The sequence below is a fragment of the Salvelinus fontinalis genome, chromosome 8 (genome assembly GCF_029448725.1).
Source record: "Salvelinus fontinalis isolate EN_2023a chromosome 8, ASM2944872v1, whole genome shotgun sequence".
Taxonomy (NCBI): Eukaryota; Metazoa; Chordata; class Actinopteri; order Salmoniformes; family Salmonidae; genus Salvelinus; species Salvelinus fontinalis.
This window is the reverse complement of record NC_074672.1, coordinates 913,706-935,889: the sequence shown is the minus strand read 5'-3', so window position 1 is coordinate 935,889 and position 22,184 is coordinate 913,706. Positions and strand designations below refer to the sequence as shown.

At 42.0% G+C, this 22,184-nt stretch overlaps 1 protein-coding gene across 2 annotated transcripts in view; it reads left to right on the top strand.

Annotated features, from left to right (window-relative positions):
• The first annotated feature begins 3,215 nt into the window (after positions 1-3,215).
• LOC129860335 (rab11 family-interacting protein 3-like) overlaps positions 3,216-22,184 on the top strand; it is a 90,100-nt gene continuing 71,131 nt past the window's right edge. For both annotated transcript variants that reach the window (XM_055930654.1, XM_055930653.1), the window contains exons 1-2: positions 3,216-6,474; positions 18,071-18,164. In XM_055930654.1, the coding sequence (XP_055786629.1) occupies positions 4,804-6,474; positions 18,071-18,164 (1,765 nt within the window). In that variant the 5' untranslated portion in view covers positions 3,216-4,803. The remainder of the gene's footprint in view (positions 6,475-18,070; positions 18,165-22,184) is intronic.

Here is a 22,184-nt window from a genome sequence, read left to right as displayed (position 1 = left end):
TGAAACGCTACTAGCGCGTACCCGCTAACTAGCTAGCCATTTCACATCCGTTACACTCACCCCCCTTTCAACCTCCTCCTTTTCTGCAGCAACCAGTGATCCGGGTCACGGCACCAATGTAACAGTATAACTTTAAACCGTCCCCTCGCCCCGACCCGGGCGCGAACCAGGGACCCTCTGCACACATCAACAACTGACACCCACGAAGCGTCGTTACCCATCGCTCCACAAAAGCCACGGCCCTTGCAGAGCAAGGGGCACACTACATCTAGGTTTCAGAGCAAGTGACGTAACTGATTGAAACGCTACTAGCGCGTACCCGCTAACTAGCTAGCCATTTCACATCCGTTACACCTGCATATTGAATATCACAACCTTTTCTTTCGTTAAATATGCATTCACGCAGATCCACCAAAGGGGGTCGCCAATGTGTAATGGAGCTGAAATTGGCGCCTTTGGTTTGGCTGCAACGTGTGCAGATCAGTGGTTCCCAACACTTTTTGGGTACTGTACACCTGCCTGAAGTACCCCGTCATGCGTGTGCGACCAGCGTGATTCCTAAATTAGGTGTACATTTTATTTAAAAAATTGTTTACGCACGCAGTCGAGTTGGGCAGACTTCTTTTCATTGTCAGGGAATAAGGAGTTGAGCTTGGCTAAATGTGAGCTTACTATTTGCACCATAGGAGCCCTGTCAACGTCACCTGAAAAAATGTAGGTGTCAAGTTGCTGGAAACAACTTCACATTTCCTCTCCCAAAGTTAGATCTTCTTCATGAATCCGCTCACTTTGTCATACTTGTAGAATGCGTGTGTCTTTACCTTGCAGAGTTAGATTCACGTTGTTCAGTATGCTGAACACATCAGCAAGGTAGGATACCCAGTCTGTGTTCTCGAACACATCCACAAGGGGGTGTGAGTGCTCAGACAGAAAATCACTTCGGCACGCAACTCAAAAAGCCTTTGTAACGTTTTCCATCTGATTAGACGTCGGTGTGAAGCAGTAGCTGCTAGTGCTGTCACCTCAGAGCCTCTAAATCATTCCGTGATTCAGAGGCCTGGACACAGTGGGATTTACCTTCTATATGTGGGCAATTCATAATTTCACTCTCACAGGCATTGATGCAGCACGATCCGTGCATACATGAACACAGGATTTCCAATCCTGATTGTGCTCAGAAAAAAAAACGTCACCAACGTTAAACATATCCTCACTTGTAGTTCTCCCGGATAGCTTCTAGCAGAACAGAATGTGCTCATACATTTCCGAAATGTCTCTCTATCGCACACGCAATCAACTGGGCTTCCCCATTAACGACAGTCGATTCGTCTAACTGCAGAGAAAATAGACCGGAATAATTCGAATTTTTTTCACCAATTGAGCAACAATGTCAACGCCCATGTCATCGATCCTACGGTACACCGTGTTATTTGAAAATGTTACAGTATCAGTGCATCAGCTGCTGTCTTATCAATCATAGTTTCTGCGATCTAGCGCGAGCAGAGGATCAAACATTGAGCCAACCGGCGGGCGCGCAGAGGCCAGGTAGACAGAGCAATGCGCACACACCGAAACTAAAGTAAAAAAAAAAGTAGGCCTATAAATATACAATAACTAGAGATTTCACACCACTGACCTCAGTAAGTGTTTTCCTGCCTATTAAAATTGAAATAACGTAAATATATATTTTTGGGGGGTCATATTTTTCCCAATATTTGTTTTCTTCAAAAGAGAAGAAAACACTGGTGTAGATAATTTACTAATTTGGTAGACACTAAAGTAAGACATCACATTTTGTGTTGCTCAGATGTTGAACTTCATTCTCAATATACCATTTACATTAATCGTTCACCATTATGATAAAAAGCCCAAGAAAACCAAGAACATTTAATTTATTGTTTACATTAGGAAGACTAGGTACCACTCACAGTCACTGTTGGTGTTATTTGACGTTTTCTGGATAATGAGCATGGCCCCATAGATGTACAAATATCAGATAAACAATGGTTAGACAATGCTTTTAAAAGCCTACACAGAGGTACAATGTGAATGTATATACAAAAGTATGTGGACACAAATGAGTGAATTTGGCTGTTTTAGCCACACCTGTCAGTGTATAAAATCGAACACACAGCCATTGACAAACATTGGCAGTAGAATGGCCTTACTAAAGAGCTCAGTGACTTTCAACATGGCGCTGTCATATGATGTCACCTTTCCAACAAGTCAGTTTATCAAATTTCTGCCCTGCTAGATCTGCCCTGGTCAACTGTAAGTGATGTTATTGTGAAGTGGAAACGTCTAGGAGCAACAACGGCTCAGCACCAAAGTGGTAGGCCACACAAGTTCACAGAGCGGGACTGCCAAGTGCTGAAGCGCGTAGTGCGTAAAAATCGTCTGTCCTCGGATGCGACAATCCTACTTCCATACTGCCTCCGGAAGTAACATCAGCTCCAGAACTGTTCGTCAGGAGCTTCATGAAATGGGTTTCCATGGCAGCCGAACACAAGCCTAAGATCACCATGCGCAATGCCAAGCGTCAGCTGGAGTGATGTAAAGCTCGACAGACGAATCTAGGTTTGGCGGATGCCCGGAGAATGCTACCTGCCCAAATGCATAATGCCAACTGTAAAGTTTGGTGGAGGAGGAATAATGGTCTGGGCTGCTTTTCATGGCTTGGGCTTGGCCCCATAGTTCCAGTGAAGGGAAATCTTAAAGTTACAACAGACAATGACATTCTAGACAATTCTGTGCTTCCAACTTTGTTGCAACAGTTTGGGAAAGGCCCTTTCCTGTTTCAGTACTACAATGCCCCAATGCACAAAGCGAGGTAAATACAGAAATGGTTTGTTGAGATCTGTGTGGAAGAACTTGACTGGCCTGCACAGAGCCCTGAGCTCAACCCCATCGAACACCTTTGGGATGAATTGGAACGCTGACTGCGAGCCAGGCCTCATCGTCCAACATCAGTGCCCAACCTCACTAATCCTCTTGTGGCTGAATGGAAGCAAGTCCCCACAGCAGTGTTCCAACATCTAGTGGAAAGCCTTCCCAGAAGAGTGGAAGCTGTTATAGCAACAAAAGGGGACCAACTCAATATTAATTGCCCATGATTTTGGAATGAGATGTTCGACAAGGAGGTGTCCACATACTTTTGGTCATGTACTGTATTTTTGCGTCCTATTTTGGAAACTGCGGTTGGTTCTATGCGCGTGCGTGAAACGTCACTGCTGTATGCGGCTGAGGGGGGTGGCAGGGGCATTTGCTGCTGATGAAATTGTGAACGGCCTGTTCTAGCTAAATATTGGCAACATATTTTGTATGTTTGACACATCTCGGAGCATCTTCTGACGGTCATCATGTCTTTGGAGTGCGTTGGGATGGTAAATACATTTCGAGAGGCTGGGAATAGCTGAAGAAATTTTAAACAAGCAGACTGAATTAGTTCCTGACACAGGTGGATGATTCTTGGAATAACGTTAAATTAGCTATCTTGGATTCGAAACGTATGGAGAAAAACACCAAACGCGGATGTAAATTAGAATTATTGACAAAACGAACAAACTAACTTTACTGGGAAGATTATATTTGTTAAATGTCCTCATAGCCAGTCCAATTTAGTTTCAGAATCAGAGATTGATCATTTGGCTTGTTAGCTAGTTAACGTTTGCTAGCTAATTAAAGCGTCCTTCAAGATATGAGAGTGGGGAGGTTTGGAAGCGTTAAGTCAATGTTATTAAATTATTAAACATGTCAGTCAGTAAGCAAGCCTAACTATTTCAATTGGATATGCCTTATGTAAAAAGAATCAAGCGTTGCTAACTAGCCAAGTTAGCTAGAAAGCTATTTATTTACTCACTCCAAGGTTGGCGTATTTTCATCCACTGGCACTGTCAAGCACAACGTATATCGCATTGGCTAAAAGCTAGCTGTCTAGCCTGTTACAAATGGTCACACTTTGCAACCAAATTGTGGATAACATTTTGGACCTTGTTAGCACATGTTAACTATTTAAAATAACTTTAACGCGTTCGTGGTATTTATTGCATCCAATTTATAGCATGAATCCCATGTTATGCTAAATATTTTCTAACTGATGTGTTCGGCAGTCAGTTGTGTAAGCAAGAAGGTCCCCTCGCGTTAGTCCCAATGCTGGAGATGGTGACAATGAATGAGTGTTTTAGATAACACGCTAAATTGATCAAGTCACTTACTATTACAGGAACTTGTCTTCTTCTGTGTGATATCGCTTCATGTTTTTTGTGAATCATAGAGACCTTTTATGACGTTAGCCTGTTGTTGCCTCAGTAATATGTTGGTTCTTAGAACATTTCTATTTAGTTATAGCACTATTTTGATAAGTCCCATGTCACCAATGTATTTGTTGAATTCCAAAGTAGAAATCAAAGTTCATAATTCTATGGAATTAATTATAAATTCATCTGAAAATGCAAATTTGTCTTGTTGACAACATTTAAAAAGTGCATGCTTAGACGGGGTAAATGCATGAGTCGTGGATTATTTAGGCAACAACTATGGCAAGTAGACAAATCAATAAATATGGGAAGTACACTGGTTTTAAGCACTAAGGTGTTTACACAGTGCTAAAATGTCATACATTCAGAACGAGACAGTGAAGGCAGGTGTTTTATTTACCATCATGCAAAATCTGCCCGTAGATCTTGTCAAGGACGTTGACTACCATGTGTAGAATAACAATATTGAAATTGAGGAAGAATTGGATGTTGGCTTTGAAATAAATTATACTTTTCTAGTTTACTCAGGAATTAGCTATCTACTCAAATGGAACATACTCTGATGTCTAGCCCTCTGGGGTATTCAGAGTGGGATCCAGAACGCATACCCTCCCATCGATTCCTCCTCATGGATTCAGACAAAGGAGCCATGCTGCCTCAGAGAGAAAGTGGTCAGACAGGATTGGATTTCCAGAAAGTCGACCAGGGTGTATCTCTAAGCCTGGAAGAGCTTTTTCAGGAGAACGCCTTAAATTTAGATAGCCTTTTCAGGACCTCCAGTTACTCTGGTGGAGACCAGATCTTGCCCTGGGAGGGATGTCAATCTAATCATTCCCAAGATGTTCCCCTGGGTAAACCAGCAGAGGTATCGCCTCTCAAAGACAAAATTGAGGAACAAAACAATGTCAGTGACAGTCCACTACCTGGGCTGTTATTCTCCAAAATTGCTAATTTGTTCAGGGACATCTCAGCCTGCGACGAACAAAATCCACCTGTGGGTGACAGAGACCCTGTTACCTGTCACAGGGAGCTGATAACCCTCAGTGAACCTCCTTCCACTGTGAAGGTTTCAGATAGGACTCCAGATACTAACACTGAGGTGTCCTCTTTGTTGGTAGTTCACCTCTTATCTGAACACTCCCCTTTTCCCTCCGGCCCTGCTCTTTCAGGTGAGGTAAACCCACAGGGTGTCAGTGAGAAGCTTTTATTTCCATCTCTGGATCAGGACAGAGGCCAACCTCCTCCCTTGCAAGGTGGGGAGACTGTGCCACCTGAAAATGGGGACAAAGGTTTATTCCTAGGACCTGTGACTGACCTGCCCACAGTCAGTAACATTACCTCAGAAGGTTTACCTGAGAGCAGCCTCTCACACAACACCATCCCTTTTGACCGCCCTAGCCTATCTCCAGAGGTTCAGGTGGGATCTGTGCCTTTGCTGGATCTGGAGGTTCCCGACTGTGGCCCCAGCCTCTGTCCTACTCATCTCGACTCACCTACCTGCACAGGTGCTCCATCAGATTCAACTGCAGAGGATTCAGAGCATGAACACACGTTGGCTACTGCAATCCTGACTCTCTCAGACCACAGAGGTGAGGGGGACTCGTCCCTCCTACTGAACTCCTCACCATTGATTGAACCCCTGTTGCCAAAGGTACTTTCTGACAGAGATGCTTCGATCCTGGATCACCTGCCCAGTGGCTGTAGCTCAGAGAAAAATGGCTCCCAGGATTTGATGGAAGACAAAATTATCTTTGATGTTACTAAACATGAGGGAGAGGAGGAAATGGCTCTGGATCAGTGCATTACCTCAGACGTGCTACGTGATGAGGAAACTTTGGACTTGAAACCACCCGAGGCTATACAGGGTGACGGTATTCCTGCTTTACAAACTGAACAGAGCGATGGGGAAAGGTTTGCAGACTTGGACCTATTTGCCAGAACCACAGATTGTCACAAACGGGATAGTTTTGATTGCCTGGTTCTGGACTTGAATGGTTCGTGTTCTGAGTCTGGATGGACAAGTGAACAAGCAGTGGAGAATCTCTCACTCTCTAAGATGGTGGGGTCTGACTCCATGCCCGTGGTTCCCATAGTGAATCGGAGAGAGGAAGACCCGTCACCTCTGAAGGCCGTGTTTGATGCTCTGGACCAGGATGGGGATGGATTTCTACGCATTGAGGAGTTTATGGAGTTTGCTGCTGCCTATGGGGCTGACCAGGTGAGACACACCTCCTTTTAGATTTTTGTCTGTGTGTTGCTTTTGTTATTCTGGTCCCAGTCAGTGGACAATTGAGTATAAGGTTATGGTTAATTGGCAATATGAAAGGGTTCTGTATGCTTGTTTACCTAGAGATCACGAGGCTCATTCTAAATGATTTACTATTGATTCTCCACTTTACTTTAGAGCGCTTCCTTTAAAAGCTTAGTTAATTACATAAACTGAAATCCATCCCTCTATCAGTGTTTCCTCAAAGGGTAAAAGGGTTTTATTTGTAAGCTATTTTGTACGAAAGGCTAGGCAGCCAAGCTAACTGGTAGGCCTCTGCTAATGCTCATTATCACAACCAGTTTCAGAGTAAGAGGAGCCTAGATTATACATGTCAGGCAACATATTCTCACATAGAATAGGCATACACTCTTAATTGTTCAAATGCTTTTCTTTTCCATGATGAGGGAGCTCACTGGGGGTTTACGTTACCCCAAAATGCGATAGAACCATAAACCTGAGCACTAGGGCTTTGCTGAGCAACACAGGCTATTATATAATTCAAACTGTAAAGGTAAACCTCCAGCTTTACATTTATTTTATCAGCAATAAAAGTAAACTAGGCTACAAAGGGTTTGTAATACACTATTGAAACATGACCAGACAAGGCTTGAGAATATTTTCATGCTCTATAGCTTGGTTTTGACGTGAATTATGTGAGGATGGTCAGTGTTCAAGAGCTGGGATTCGGCATGAACGTAGTGATAAATCTGAATGAAAACATGGGCTGAAATGAATTCTGACAGGGCTGGCCAAGTACCTTCAGCCTTATTCAACAAAGCGAGCCAGGAAATGGCCAAATGAGTCATTAGGCAACATACTTAATCCCATTGTACTGGATAATCTCGAGAAATGTTTGCTCTGTCCTGCCCCACCTGTGACTTTCACCCATTCTCCAATCTGTCCCAGGCATCTTGCGTTACACCCAGGCCTATCACTTCAATTAAGTGGTTTTACTTAGGAAATGTTGCCATGTCAAGAAAACCATACAAAAGCCCTCCACTGCTGTCGGGCAGTGAAAGGTGTCAAATAATTTGATTGGCATCCCTTTTGTGAAAATAAATAATTGTTTTTGGGGTGATGTGGGTAGAGTTTCATCTTAGTTTTTTTTAATAGTCCTTTAGTTTTACTCAGAACACATCCTGATGTATTCCTCGGCAAGGCTATGGAGGCCATTTTTATTATTTGGCTAAGAGGACAGGCTGGGCTAAGGTGTTGATGTCTTATTATCTGTACACAAAAAGCTAATTTTAGTAAATAAACAACGAAGTTAAAAAGGTGTCAGGTTCTTCTCTTCAACATTCTTGTGTTTGTGCCAGTCTCAGGTCTGTTTTATAACAAGTAGACCAAGGCCTACTTCCAGTAAGCACCCGACCTTTCAGTTGCCAATAACAGGCGCAAGGTTGGATGCAAATACCAGTGTAACTGTCCGTAAGCTAAACCTCCCCTAAAGTAAATTGAATTTAATTGCCAAAATTATAACCTAATTAGCTTACTACTGTCTATACATAAATAAAATCATTCAAAATAGGCTTCCACACCAGAAAGCATGATTTGGCCACAGAGGATCATAAAAAATTGTATGTTTTAATGTTACAGCATAGAATGACATTCTAGACGATTCTGTGCTTACTTTGTGGCAACAGTTTGGGAAAGTCTGTTTCCTGTTTCAGCATGACAATGCCCCCGTGCACAAAGCGAGGTACATACAGTGGTTCATCAATTGAACGTTTTGAGATTATGCCGCTGGATTTAGAGATAATTTGTGGTTTAGTACATTACCCTGCATCACTGCTTCATTGCTCCAGACCACCACAAGGGGGAGTTAGAGCACTGATTATGCTTTTGGGTCTCAAGGCCTAATGTGTCTCTTCCAGACAATGAATGGGCGATATTAACCAAGGAGAAATTGATAATTGTGCACGACTTCAACATTGAATTTCAATTAACTGAATGATGAAGAAGGTGTTTGAATTTAGAATAATAGTGTAAGAATTGATATTTTTCTGTCCTGCACGCACACCCGAAAAAACTTTTTTGTTTTGTTACAGAAGCTGTAACTGGACTGTAGCAAATTACTTACTAAAACTGTTGTTACACTAAGGTTTTTATTCAAAGAGAACCAAACATGTTAATTATATTCTAAAGATATGTGTTGACTGAATTTATATATATATACACTGCTCAAAAAAATAAAGGGAACACTTAAACAACACAATGTAAATCCAAGTCAATCACACTTCTGTGAAATCAAACTGTCCACTTAGGAAGCAACACTGATTGACAATAAATTTCACATGCTGTTGTGCAAATGGAATAGATAACAGGTGGAAATTATAGGCAATTAGCAAGACACCCCCAATAAAGGAGTGGTTCTACAGGTGGTGACCACAGACCACTTCTCAGTTCCTATGCTTCCTGGCTGATGTTTTGGTAACTTTTGAATGCTGGCGGTGCTTTCACTCTAGTGGTAGCATGAGACGGAGTCTACAACCCACACAAGTGGTTCAGGTAGTGCAGCTCATCCAGGATGGCACATCAATGCGAGCTGTGGCAAGAAGGTTTGCTGTGTCTGTCAGCGTAGTGTCCAGAGCATGGAGGCGCTACCAGGAGACAGGCCAATACATCAGGAGACGTGGAGGAGGCCGTAGGAGGGCAACAACCCAGCAGCAGGACCGCTACCTCCGCCTTTGTGCAAGGAGGAGCAGGAGGAGCATTGCCAGAGCCCTGCAAAATGACCTCCAGCAGGCCACAAATGTGCATGTGTCTGCTCAAATGGTCAGAAACAGACTCCATGAGGGTGGTATGAGGGCCCGACGTCCACAGGTGGGGTTTGTGCTTACAGCCCAACACCGTGCAGGACGTTTGGCATTTGCCAGAGAACACCAAGATTGGCAAATTCGCCACTGGCGCCCTGTGCTCTTCACAGATGAAAGCAGGTTCACACTGAGCACATGTGACAGACGTGACAGAGTCTGGAGACGCCGTGGAGAACGTTCTGCTGCCTGCAACATCCTCCAGCATGACCGGTGTGGCGGTGGGTCAATCATGGTGTGGGGTGGCATTTCTTTGGGGGGCCGCACAGCCCTCCATGTGCTCGCCAGAGGTAGCCTGACTGCCAATAGGTACCGAGATGAGATCCTCAGACCCCTTGTGAGACCATATGCTGACACATGCACATTTGTGGCCTGCTGGAGGTCATTTTGCAGGGCTCTGGCAGTGCACCTCCTTGCACAAAGGTGGAGGTAGCGGTCCTGCTGCTGGGTTGTTGCCCTCCTACGGCCTCCTCCACGTCTCCTGATGTACTGTCCTGTCTCCTGGTAGCGCCTCCATGCTCTGGACACTACGCTGACAGACACAGCAAACCTTTTTGCCACAGCTCGCATTGATGTGCCATCCTGGATGAACTGCAGTACCTGAGCCACTTGTGTGGGTTGTAGACCCGTCTCATGCTACCACTAGAGTGAGAGCACCGCCAGCATTCAAAAGTGACCAAAACATCAGCCAGGAAGCATAGGAACTGAGAAGTGGTCTGTGGTCACCACCTGCAGAATCACTCCTTTTTTGGGGGTGTCTTGCTAATTGCCTATAATTTCCACCTTTTGTCTATTCCATTTGCACAACAGCATGTGAAATGTATTGTCAATCAGTGTTGCTTCCTAAGTGGAAAGTTTGATTTCACAGAAGTGTGATTGACTTGGAGTTACATTGTGTTGTTTAAGTGTTCCCTTTATTTTTTTGAGCAGTATATATATATATATATATGAACTTAGCTACTTCATATGGATTTACTTCACCGCACTGTTGTGCCTTGCCAGCCTGCATACTATAGCCAAGTGTACATCAGTAGCTCTTCAGAATAATATTAGCTTTTTTCTTACTCACTGTTTCAGTCAGACCATACAACAGCTCCAGATTGAACTAAGTGCATTATAGACAGCAGTAAGATGTAGCACCAGGTTGTAAACAGGAAGTAGTCAGTCCACACAAGTACAGTTGTCGGAAGTTTACATACACCTTAGCCAAATACATTTTAACTCAGTTTTTCCACTATTCCTGACATTAAATCCAAGTAAAAAAATCCCTGTCTTAGGTCAGTTAGGATCACCCCTTTATTTTAAGAATGTGAAATGTCAGAAAAATAGCAGAGAGAAGGATTTATTTCAGCTTTTATTTCTTTCATCACATTCCTAGTGGGTCAGAAGTTTACATACACTCAATTAGTATTTGGTAGCATTGCCTTTAAATTGTTTACCTTGGGTCAAACGTTTTGGGTAGCCTTCCACAAGCTTCCCAAAATAAGTTGGGTGAATTTTGGCCCATTCCTCCTGACAGAGCTGGTGTAACTGAGTCAGGTTTGTAGGCCTCCTTGCTCGCACACACTTTTTCAGTTCTGCTCACAGATTTTCTATAGGATTGAGGTCAGGGCTTTGTGATGGCCACTCCAACACCTTGACTTTGTTGTCCTTAAGCCATTTTGCCACAACTTTGTAAGTATGCTTGGGGTCATTGTCCATTTGGAAGACCCATTTGCGACCAAGCTCTAACTTCCTGACTGTCTTGAGATGTTGCTTCAATATATCCACATCATTTTGCCCCCTCATGATGCCATCTATTTTGTGAAGAGTACCAGTCCCTCCTGCAGCAAAGCACCCCCACAACATGATGCTGCCACCCCGTGCTTCACGGTTGGGATGGTGTCTTTCTGCTTGCAAACCTCGCCCTTTTTCCTCCAAACATAACGATGTTCATTATGGCCAAACAGTTATATTTTTGTTTCATCTCATCTGTTTCAAAGGACATTTCTCCATAAAGTACGATATTTGTCCCCATGTGCAGTTGCAAACTGTTGTCTGGCTTTTTTATGGCGGTTTTGGAGCAGTGGCTTCTTCCTTGCTGAGCGGCCTTTCGAGTTATGTTGATATAGGACTTGTTTTACTGTGGATATATATACTTTTGTACCTGTTTCCTCCAGCATCTTCACAAGGTCCTTTGCTGCTGTTCTGGGATTGATTTGCACATCTCGCACCAAAATACGTCAATCTCTAGGACACAGAACGCGTCTCCTTCCTGAGCGGTATGATGGCTGCGTGGTCCTGTGGTGTTTATACTTGCGTACTATTGTTTGTACAGATAACGTGGTCCCTTCAGGCGTTTGGAAATTGCTCCCAAGGTTGAACCAGACTTGTAAACAATTGATGGAAAAATTACTTGTGTCATGCACAAAATACATATCCTATCCGACTTGCCAAAACTGTAGTTTGTTAGCAAGAAATTTGTGGAGTGGTTGAAAACGAGTTTTAATGACTCCAACCTAAGTGTATTTAAACTTCCGACTTCAACTGTACATGTTTCGTAGGTGGTTCCAAATGAACTAAAGCCAGCCCTCACAAGACGCGTATAGTCGGATCTAAATGTACGTAATTTGATCAGGAAGCACACAACATGTATTTGAGCTTGAACAGAGAAATCCATCATACTTTGACTAAAACGATGACTTATTGACTTTTTTTGCATAATCATGGGTAGGCTCTGGGAATAGTCTTTCGGCTACAAAAAGTGCATTTTTGTTGGTGTGGGCATTTTATGAACTTTTATGAACTTATGGTAACGGAATCAAACAGAGACTCAGATTTTTCTCTTTAAAATGTATCCCAAACAAAAAAACATTGATTCCAAATGTTTATGAACCATATAACTCTATGCACAGGAGGCTGGTTCCAACAGGAATGGGATAGATTAGCAGGCTCTGTTGCTGGCTGACTAATCACCTATTTTAATCCCGATCCCACATTTTAAAGAGCCCCTGTCACCCCTGTTCAGTACTGTACACCGCCGTAGGCATCTATGGCTCCCTAGGCGGAGTGGTTAGGGAGGATTAAGAGTAGAATGTATCCCCCTGAGTCAGAGGGGCTGTAATCGGTAGGGTACCGCCATCTGCCCATGACCCCGTTTTCTGAGAGGGAGGTGGCTGCTTCACTCTCGACCATCACCGTGAGGTACCATATTCTGTATTTGTGGCACAAGATAAATTAACATGACATTTTATAAACCTTCCCAGTTCGCTGGTGTAGACTAACGCGGTGTTATTCCATGGTGTTTGGTTTCTGATGGACTCTCCCACGTGAAGCTCCGTAGTATCCTTGAGGTTTCCTTGAGGTTTCCTTGCTTCTATGTTTCTCAAGGATTTGTTTTGGATCGCAAACCAGATTGTGTAGATTGATAACATCAGTGTCTCGCAATGAAATGCGGTATTTACATATCTGGTTTCCAAGAGCTGTGGGCAAGTTTGTGCCCTTCACAGCTAATTCAATTGCTACTCAGATGACCTATCGTGACTATAGAAAGAAAAATAGGCTCAGACTTGTTTGCTTTCATAATTTAGGAAAGTAATCAAGCAGTAGACTTACCTCCAGAATTTAGATAATGATATGTAATGACCTTTTGAGTGGATTTGGGGTTGTTGATTCAAGGACTGTATGGTATCTGGCCTAGTTAATACAAATGTTCCATCCTGTAGGCTAGACAGCCATATAGAGCCCATATAATTTAGCTACCAAGAGTTAGTGATATCAAAAATCCATCTTGGTTTTGTTAAAAGGACAATAGGACTAGGCCTAACCTATATACAGATTAATCTTGGTAATTCCCTCCTTGCTCAGCGGTAATACAAGCTTCTCAGTAATGAGGTTGCAGAAATGCAATGCTCTTTCTGGTTTCTGCACCATAATTCATGTGAATGAGTGAGATGCCATGCCATAAACAAAATATAGCCTAAAAAGGTCCATAAAGGCATTAAGCATAACAGTGTGGGCCTATAAAGTTTGTTTATAGCAACTTATCTTCTGAATGTGGTAAACATTGTCGTTCCTTGTGGCTATTTATTGTGCCTGTAAGTTTCACAAATAATTGTATTTTCCTTGTGGTGAAAGCTCTTGGCAAGTCTCGTGTGTGTAACCAAAAATGTTTCACAAGTAGGTCTGAGCAGAGGAGAATTCATTTCTAGCCTAGCTAACTTCACACTGCTCGGCCTGTATAGGACATTCCCTGAATTGATCATTGTAGATGGGTGAAGAAATTGCATGTATGGTGTGATATCAGATATCTGATATTTGCATTGTTGTCGTGGTTCTTTAATGGGGCCTCAGAGTTGAATGCAAATCCCATCCCGGAATTATTCCAGGAAGAGGAGCTAGTGATCTTGTGGTGTGACAATCAGGCAACAGTGTGGATGAGTGGGAGGAGAGAACAGTGAACAAGAAGAGGACAGATAATACAGTGTCTTCAGAAAGTATTCACACCCCTTGACTTTTTCAAAATGTTGTGCCTGAATTTAAAATGGATTAACTATAGCTTTTTTGTCACTGGTCTACACACAATACCCCATGATGCCAAAGTGGATTCATGTTTTATTTTAAATTATTACAAATTAATTAAACATGAAAAGGGGATGTCTTGAGTCTAAGTATTTAATCCCTTTTGTTATGGCAAGCCTAAATAAGTTGAGGAGTAACAATTTGCTTAACAAGTCACATAATAAGTTGCATGGACTCCCACTGTGTGCGATAATAGCGTTTAAAGCTGCAATATGTAAATGTTTGGGCGACCTCTCCAAACTCAAATAGAAATGTATGTCATAGATCTGTCAGTCTCATTGAAATCAAGTCTAAGAAGCGGTATATCTTTTCTGTGCGCTTCTTCTGTGTTTCCCTTTAGTTTTTTACTTTCAGTTTTGTACACTAGCTTCAAACGGCTGAAAATAAAATCTTTTTGTTTATGGAAAAGATATTTCACTGCGACGGTAGAATGATTCTCTACACTATTATTGCTTATTTTGTCACATAAACTGAAATTAAGCTGATGATTAGAATTTTAGCATCCAGGAAATGGTGGCATGATTTCTGCATAGTGCATATTTAAGGTGTTTTAATGACTACCTCATCTCTGTACCCCTCACATACAATTATCTGTAAGGTCCCTCAATCGAGCAGTGAATTTCAAACACAGATGAAACCACAAAGACCAGGGAGGTTTTGCAATGCCTCGTAAAGAAGGGCACCTGTTGGTAGATGGGTGCTGGTCTCACCCACTCTCTTACTCGAGGTGTGAAGAGAGGCGTTTCCCGTGTGTTATAGTGACCCTGCCCTCAGGTTGACTGGCCTGTTCTGAGGAGAATCAAGTAAAAAGCTCCATTGCGGGGGAACACCCACTCTCACCTCTGAAATGTCAACCTCCATCTCATTTACTGCTGTTACAATATCTGCAACCACTTTAAACGACCCATCTATTCACTACCACCCACCCTCTGGTCAACCTAATTTATGGAAGATTTGCATAGCAGAGATGGGGAGCAGGAAGAGCTTGACTGTAAACATTTAACCTGAACTCTTCATCATTTTAGTGTTAAACCACAAAACAAGGCAAACCATTCCCATCTCGCCTCTAAATCGTGAGCTGAGTTTAATCGACTAGCTGGAAACATATGTCGGTCTATCACCTTGAGGGCTGTACATCTCAGTCAATCCACAGTTTGCTAAGAGTTTCAGTTGCTCCCTCTCTACAGTCGTGGCCAAAAGTTTTGAGAATGACACAAATATTAATTTTCACAAAATCTGCTGCATCAGTTTGTATGATGGCAATTTGCATATACTCAAGAATGTTATGAAAAGTGATCAGAATTGCAATTAATTGCAAAGTCCCTCTTTGCCATGCAAATAAACTGAATCCCCCCAAAACATGTCCACTGCATTTCAGCCCTGCCACAAAAGGACCAGCTGACATCATGTCAGTGATTCTCTCGTTAACACAGGTGTGTCAATCATGGTTAACTGCATGGAAATGCGTGCCGTCATCATTGCTTTGCGCAAAAAGGGCTTCACAGGCAAGGATATTGCTGCCAGTAAGATTGCACCTAAATCAACCATTTATTGGATCATCAAGAACTTCAAGGAGAGCGGTTCAAATGTTGTGAGCAACTGAAAGATACACATCTTGTGAATCCAGTCAACATGTCCGATTTTTAAAATGTTTTACAGCGAAAACAGCACGTATATTTATGTTAGCTCACCACCAAATACAAAGAAGGACAGACATTTTTCACAGCACAGGTAGCATGCACAAAGCCAACCTAACTAACCAAGAACCAACCAAACTAACCAAGAAACAACTTCATCAGATGACAGTCTTATAACATGTTACACAATAAATCTATGTTTTGTTCGAAAAATTTGCATATTTGAGGTATAAATCAGTTTTACATTGCAGCTACCATCACAGCTACCGTCAAAAATAGCACCGAAGCAGCCAGAGCAATTATAGAGACCAATGTGGAATAACTAAATACTCATCATAAAACATTTCTGAAAAATACACAGCGTACAGCAAATGAAAGACACAGATCTTGTGAATCCAGACAATATTTCAGTTTTTCTAAGTGTTCTACAGCGAAAACACAATATAGCGTTATATTAGCTTAGCACAATAGCAAACATTACAACAGCATTGATTCAAGCCAAACATAGCAATAACGTATAAACCACCAAAATATATTAATTTTTTCACTAACCTTCTCAGAATTCTTCAGATGACAGTCCTATAACATCATATTACACAATGCATATAGAGTTTGTTCGAAAATGTGCATATTTAGCGGCACAAATCGTGGTTATACAATGAGAATAGTAGCCAAGCTGCCAACAAAATGTCGGGAGAAATCTTGGGAGAGGCACCTAATCTAATCATTAACTAATCATAAACTTGACTAAAAAATACAGGTTGGACAGCAAATTAAAGATACATTAGTTCTTAATGCAACCGCTGTGTTAGATTTTTAAAATTAACGTTACTACGACATACAGCGTGCGTTAAAGCGAGACCGCACCGAAATTAATGGCGGAATATGAGTTTTACATTTTTCAACAGAACAATGAATTAACATCATAAATAGTTCTTACTTTTTGATGAGCTCCCATCAGAATCTTGGGCAAGTTGTCCTTTGTCCAAAAGAATCGTTGCTCGGTTGTAGATTGTCGCCTTCAACTTTGGAATTAGCAGTAAACATTAGCCATGTGGCGAAGACGTGTCCAACTCACCATAACGCAGCACAAATAAAATACCGAAAATCGCAATATACTGATATAAACTGTTATAACTCGGTTTAAAATAACAACATTATGATGTCTTTAACACCTATATCGAATAAAATCAGAGCCGGATATATCTAAGGGCTATAACGGGAGCTTTCTAGAACGCCATCCTGAGGTCTGTCTTGCGTCATGGCGAATGAAGGAAAGACTGGACCCCACGTTCCCAGTCCATTTATATGGCCTCAGATCTGCCTAGCAACTCCATTCCAATTCTCACTATTTGCTGACATCCAGGGGAAGGCGTATGCAGTGCATCTCAACCAATAGAAGACATGCAAATTAATAAACTGACCTCAGAACAGCCTGGCTGATTTCAGATTTATCACTTGCTGACAGGAAGATTGCTCCAACTTGAGTTCTGTTTTACTCACAGATATAATTAAAACGGTTTTAGAAACTAGAGTGTTTTCTATCCAATAGTAATAATAATATGCATATTGTACGAGCAAGAATTGAGTACGAGGCAGTTTAATTTGAGAACGAAATTTTTACAAAGTGAAAACAGCACCCCCTATGAGGTCTACAATGCTCTTGAGGTCTATGCCTAATACATCATTGGGGTGTAAAGCACACACACTTGTAGGCCTATCTACCTGGATACCACCTCACTTGTTGCCAGGTTACCCGGGGAATGGATGTAGGACATCAAGTAACTGATTGATTGTACAGTGTCTTGTCATTTGAGTGCCGGGTTAGGTGCACACTGTGTCTTTGGTTATATAAAACTTTATTGCTGCAAGTTGTGCATTTCAAGTTGTGTAGCAAGGTTTTGTTTATGTGTGTGTGTTTTGCTTTATGTAGGCCTAGAAGTGTTGGCCTTGTGTTGAGGGAGGCGAGACACTTGGAGCTCAACCTTGGTTACCTTGTCTGAGGACACTGCAACCCTGTAAAATTGAAGCACATATTTCTATGTACATTTTATAAAAGAGTTAAGAAATCAATGTCTACGTGTGCAGAAACAAATAACTTTTGTATTGGTTCCTATTGTCTCATCTTGGAAAGAAACATACCAGTTGAAGTAGCCTAACCACAGAAGCCTCAGTGAGACAGTTTTATGATTTTTTTAACGATTTTCAAGGATGTTTTTACAGCCCTAGACATATTTCCATGACGTGACTGAGCTCAATGAAATATCAGTCGTTTTAGGTAGTACATTTTCAGATGTACTCTGAGATAGCAAAGCCACAACCTTTCAATTTGGATGCTGTCCCCTGTTTCTTAATTCAATTTGCTCAGTTTTACCCTGTGTGCTCATTGCCTGTTACATCACGTTCATTTGGACAGGATGCAATCTGATTTATTCTTAAAGCATTTGGGCAACAAAGCTGATTTAATGATAGTGTGAAGTGAGCTTTATGTTTGATGTGTTTGAAAGGTCTCTCATGGTTGTCTCTATATTACAGGTGAAGGATCTGACCAAGTTCCTGGATCCTAGTGGGCTGGGGGTGATCAGCTTCGAGAACTTCTATCGAGGAATCACGGCCATCAGCAATGGAAGTGAGTCAGAGGATCTTCCTTTCGAAGCTGGGATGACGATGATTGCCATCATAGTTGGACTTTTATTTGGAAAATTAGGCGGATGTGCTCTGACTGACATGGCCCATTTTGTCCTATTGTCAACATGCCACTGGTGCAGGCCTTTGGAACATCTACATTTTAAAAAGTAAAAATGATATATGCTGTGTTCGAATACTCATACTACCCACACTAACTGTACTATTTGTGTCATGAATTGAGTATATGGTCATATGTATGGATATAGTTTGTATGCCAAAAGTTCCCGGATGTCGTACTAAATTTGCCAAAATATGAAGTATACACGCAAAGGACACGATTTCTGTACTTTAAGGGCCCATAATGCAATTCTTCAGGAAATGGTCGTGGCTTCACATCGTTTTCAGATTTGAAGAAAATGTCGGAAAATAAGTCCAACGATAGCGGATACAAATTCATTGCTTTAACTAATTATGACAAATGTTAACAAAATGTTTAGCAATGTAATACAGTAATTCCTTTTCCAATAAGTTACCTTATGTTGGCTGACAATTTGTTAGCTACGCTGTCCTTAAGAGCCACTTAGCATATCATTACAGCAGTATGTACCGGTATGTTAGCTAGCTATCTAACGTTAGTTGGCTACTTATACATCAAACTTGCCAGTATGTTAACTATAGGCTAACTAACTACCCAACGTTTATTGACTTGATTATTCACAACATTCTTAGCTAAATGGTATAGTCGTTATGCGTTCTCAATGGACATTTGGGTGCTTTCGTAAATTCACTCATCTTAAATAAGCATGCCCCATTCAAAAAATGTAGAACCAGGAACAGATATAGCCCTTGGTTCACTCCAGATCTGACTGCCCTTGACCAGCACAAAAACATCCTGTGGCGTACTGCATTAGCATCAAATAGCCCCCGTGATATGCACATTTTCAGGGAAGTTAGAAACCAATATACACAGGCAGTTAGGAAAGCTAAGGCTAGCTTTTTCAAACAGAAATTTGCATCCTGTAGCACAAACTCAAAAAGGTTCTGGGACACTAAAGTCCATGGAGAATAAGAGCACCTCCTTCCAGCTGCCCACTGCACTGAGGCTAGGAAACACTGTCACCACCAATAAATCCACCATAATTGAGAATTTCAATAAGCATTTTTCCACGGATGGCCATGCTTTCCACCTGGCTACCCTTACCCCGGTCAACTGCCCTTCACCCAAATTCAGACAGCTGATGTTCTGAAAGAGCTTCAAAATCTGGACCCCAACAAATAAGCCGGGCTAGACAATCTGGACCCTCTCTTTCTAAAATGATCTGCCGAAATTGTTGCAACCCCTATTACTAGCCTGTTCTCTCTTTCTCTCTCTTCAAAGGGGGAGACACTATAGACCCAAACTGCTACAGACCTATATATATCCTACCCTGCCTTTCTAAGGTCTTCGAAAACCAAGTTAGCGTCCCACATATCCTAGAGAAGTTAACGTCCCACTTGGCCAAAATCCAGAAAAAATGTAGCGTGCCAAATTCAAATATATTACTATAAAAGTCAATCTTTCATGAAATCACACATGAAAGACACCAAATTAAAGCTACACATGTTGTGAATCCAGCCAACATGTCTGATTTCAAAAAGGATTTACGGGGAAAGCACACCAAACAATTATGTTAGCTCAGTACATAGCCACAGAAAAACAGAGCCATTTTCCCAGCAAAAGATAGTAGTACGGCCTCCTCCACGTCTCCTGATGTACTGGCCTGTCTCCTGGTAGCGCCTCCATGCTCTGGACACTACGCTGACAGACACAGCAAACCTTCTTGCCACAGCTCGCATTGATGTGCCATCCTGGATGAGCTGCACTACCTGAGCCACTTGTGTGGGTTGTAGACTCCGTCTCATGCTACCACTAGAGTGAAAGCACTGCCAGCATTCAAAAGTGACCAAAACATCAGCCAGGAAGCATAGGAACTAAGAAGTGGTCTGTGGTCACCACCTGCAGAACCACTCCTTTATTGGGGGTGTCTTGCTAATTGCCTATAATTTCCACCTTTTGTCTATTCCATTTGCACAACAGCATGTGAAATGTATTGTCAATCAGTGTTGCTTCCTAAGTGGACAGTTTGAATTCACAGAAGTGTGATTGACTTGGAGTTACATTGTGTTGTTCAAGTGTTCCATTTATTTTTTTGAGCAGTGTATTTCTAAACAAAAAATCCGATCTCTTAAAGTTTTGTTCAATTTCGTTCTATTATCTATACAATAGGCTAACTAGCATTGATTCTGGCCCAATAGGCCTGAAGGAACATTCTGTTTTGATAGGATTATTTAGCATAACTTTTAGGCCTACAAAAAGAAAAAACTCCATATCCCTGCCCAACCTTGCAAGAGTGGCTCTAAGGGTGTTTAGCTTCCCCAGTGGCTCTGCAAGCATGGAGAGGGTATTCTCCACTGCTGGACTGCTCTCCAGGCATCATCACATGAGCCTGAATCAAATTAAATCAAATCAAAGTTTATTTGTCACGTGCTCTGAATACAACAGGTGTAGGTAGACCTTACAGTGAAATGCTTACTTACAAGCCTTACTTACAAGCCCTAACCAACAGTGCAATCTTTAAAGAAAAAATAGGTATTAGGTAAACAATTGATAAGTGAAAAAAAAATATAAAATCAAATTACAGTGAAAATAACAGTAGCGAGGCTATGTACAGGTGGTACCTGTACAGAGTCAATGTGTGGGGGCACTGGTTATTCGGGATTATTGAGGTAATATGTAGGTGTAGTTAAAGTGACTATGCATAGATGATAAACGGAGAGTAGCAGCAGTGTAAAAAGGGGGTTGGCGGGACACAATGCAAATAGCCATTTGATTGCCTGTTCAGGAGTCTTATGCCTTGGGGGGTAAAAGCTGGTGAGAAGCCACAGACTTTGGCTGAACTCGTGTTTCTAAAAGTTAATTCAAAGGCACTGTAGACAGATCCTAATTAGGCATTTTTTTCTTCATTTGTATTTAATTCTAAGTAAGTCACAGCATATATGCACAATTTATAGACTAATGATTTAATACAACAAAATGTTTAAATGCTCCTGCCAGCCTAGTGTGTTGCACTCACATATATTGCCAGGTAAGTTGACTGAGAACACATTCTCATTTACAGCAATGACCTAGGGAATAGTTACGAGCAAATTGGGGATGATTAGGTGGCCATGAAGGTGTGAAGGCCAGATTGGGAATTTAGCCAGGACACCGGGGTTAACACCCCTACAATAAGTGCCATGGGAGCTTTAGTGACCACAGAGAGTCAGGACACCTGTGTAAACATCCCATCTGAAAAACAGAACCCTACACAGGGCAATGTCCCCAAACACTGGAATGTTTTTTTAGACCAGAGGAAAGGGTGCCTCCTACTGGCCCCCCAACACCACTTTCAGCAACATCTGGTCTCCCATTCAGGGACTGACCAGACCAAACCTGCTTAGCTTCAGAAGCAAGCCAGGGGTGAGATGCGGGGTGGTATGCTGCTGGCCCCATGCTTCACAATATATTTAGTTGTAGGCTATAGAATTTAAATAATAGGCTCCTTATTAGGCTACCTATCTAGCTCCTGACATATTTAGTGTTCATGTGCTGTTTAACACATGTAGCCTATTTGAAATGATGAGTGCTTTTTACCGTCACCTTTTCATGTTTATTCAAATACTTTGTATTCCAATCATATGGTTTGTTTTCAATATTTCCAAACCAAATGGTTGGTCCAGGTAGTCACAAAAATAGGTGGGTGTGAAATGGGGATTTTAATGAATTAAGCAAATTTGGAGCGGCAGTTTTATTTCCTGTGAGCGAGGAGGGGTTTTTAGCGGCGCAGTTGGAAAGGATGTGGAGTTTCCGACAGCTCAACTCTGCTCACATATACTCTTCTTGACAGAGCTGTGGGAAGCATTGGAGTCAACATGGGCCACCGTCCCTGTGGAATGCTTTTGAGAGTCCATGCCCTGACGAATTGAGGCTGTACTGAGGGTA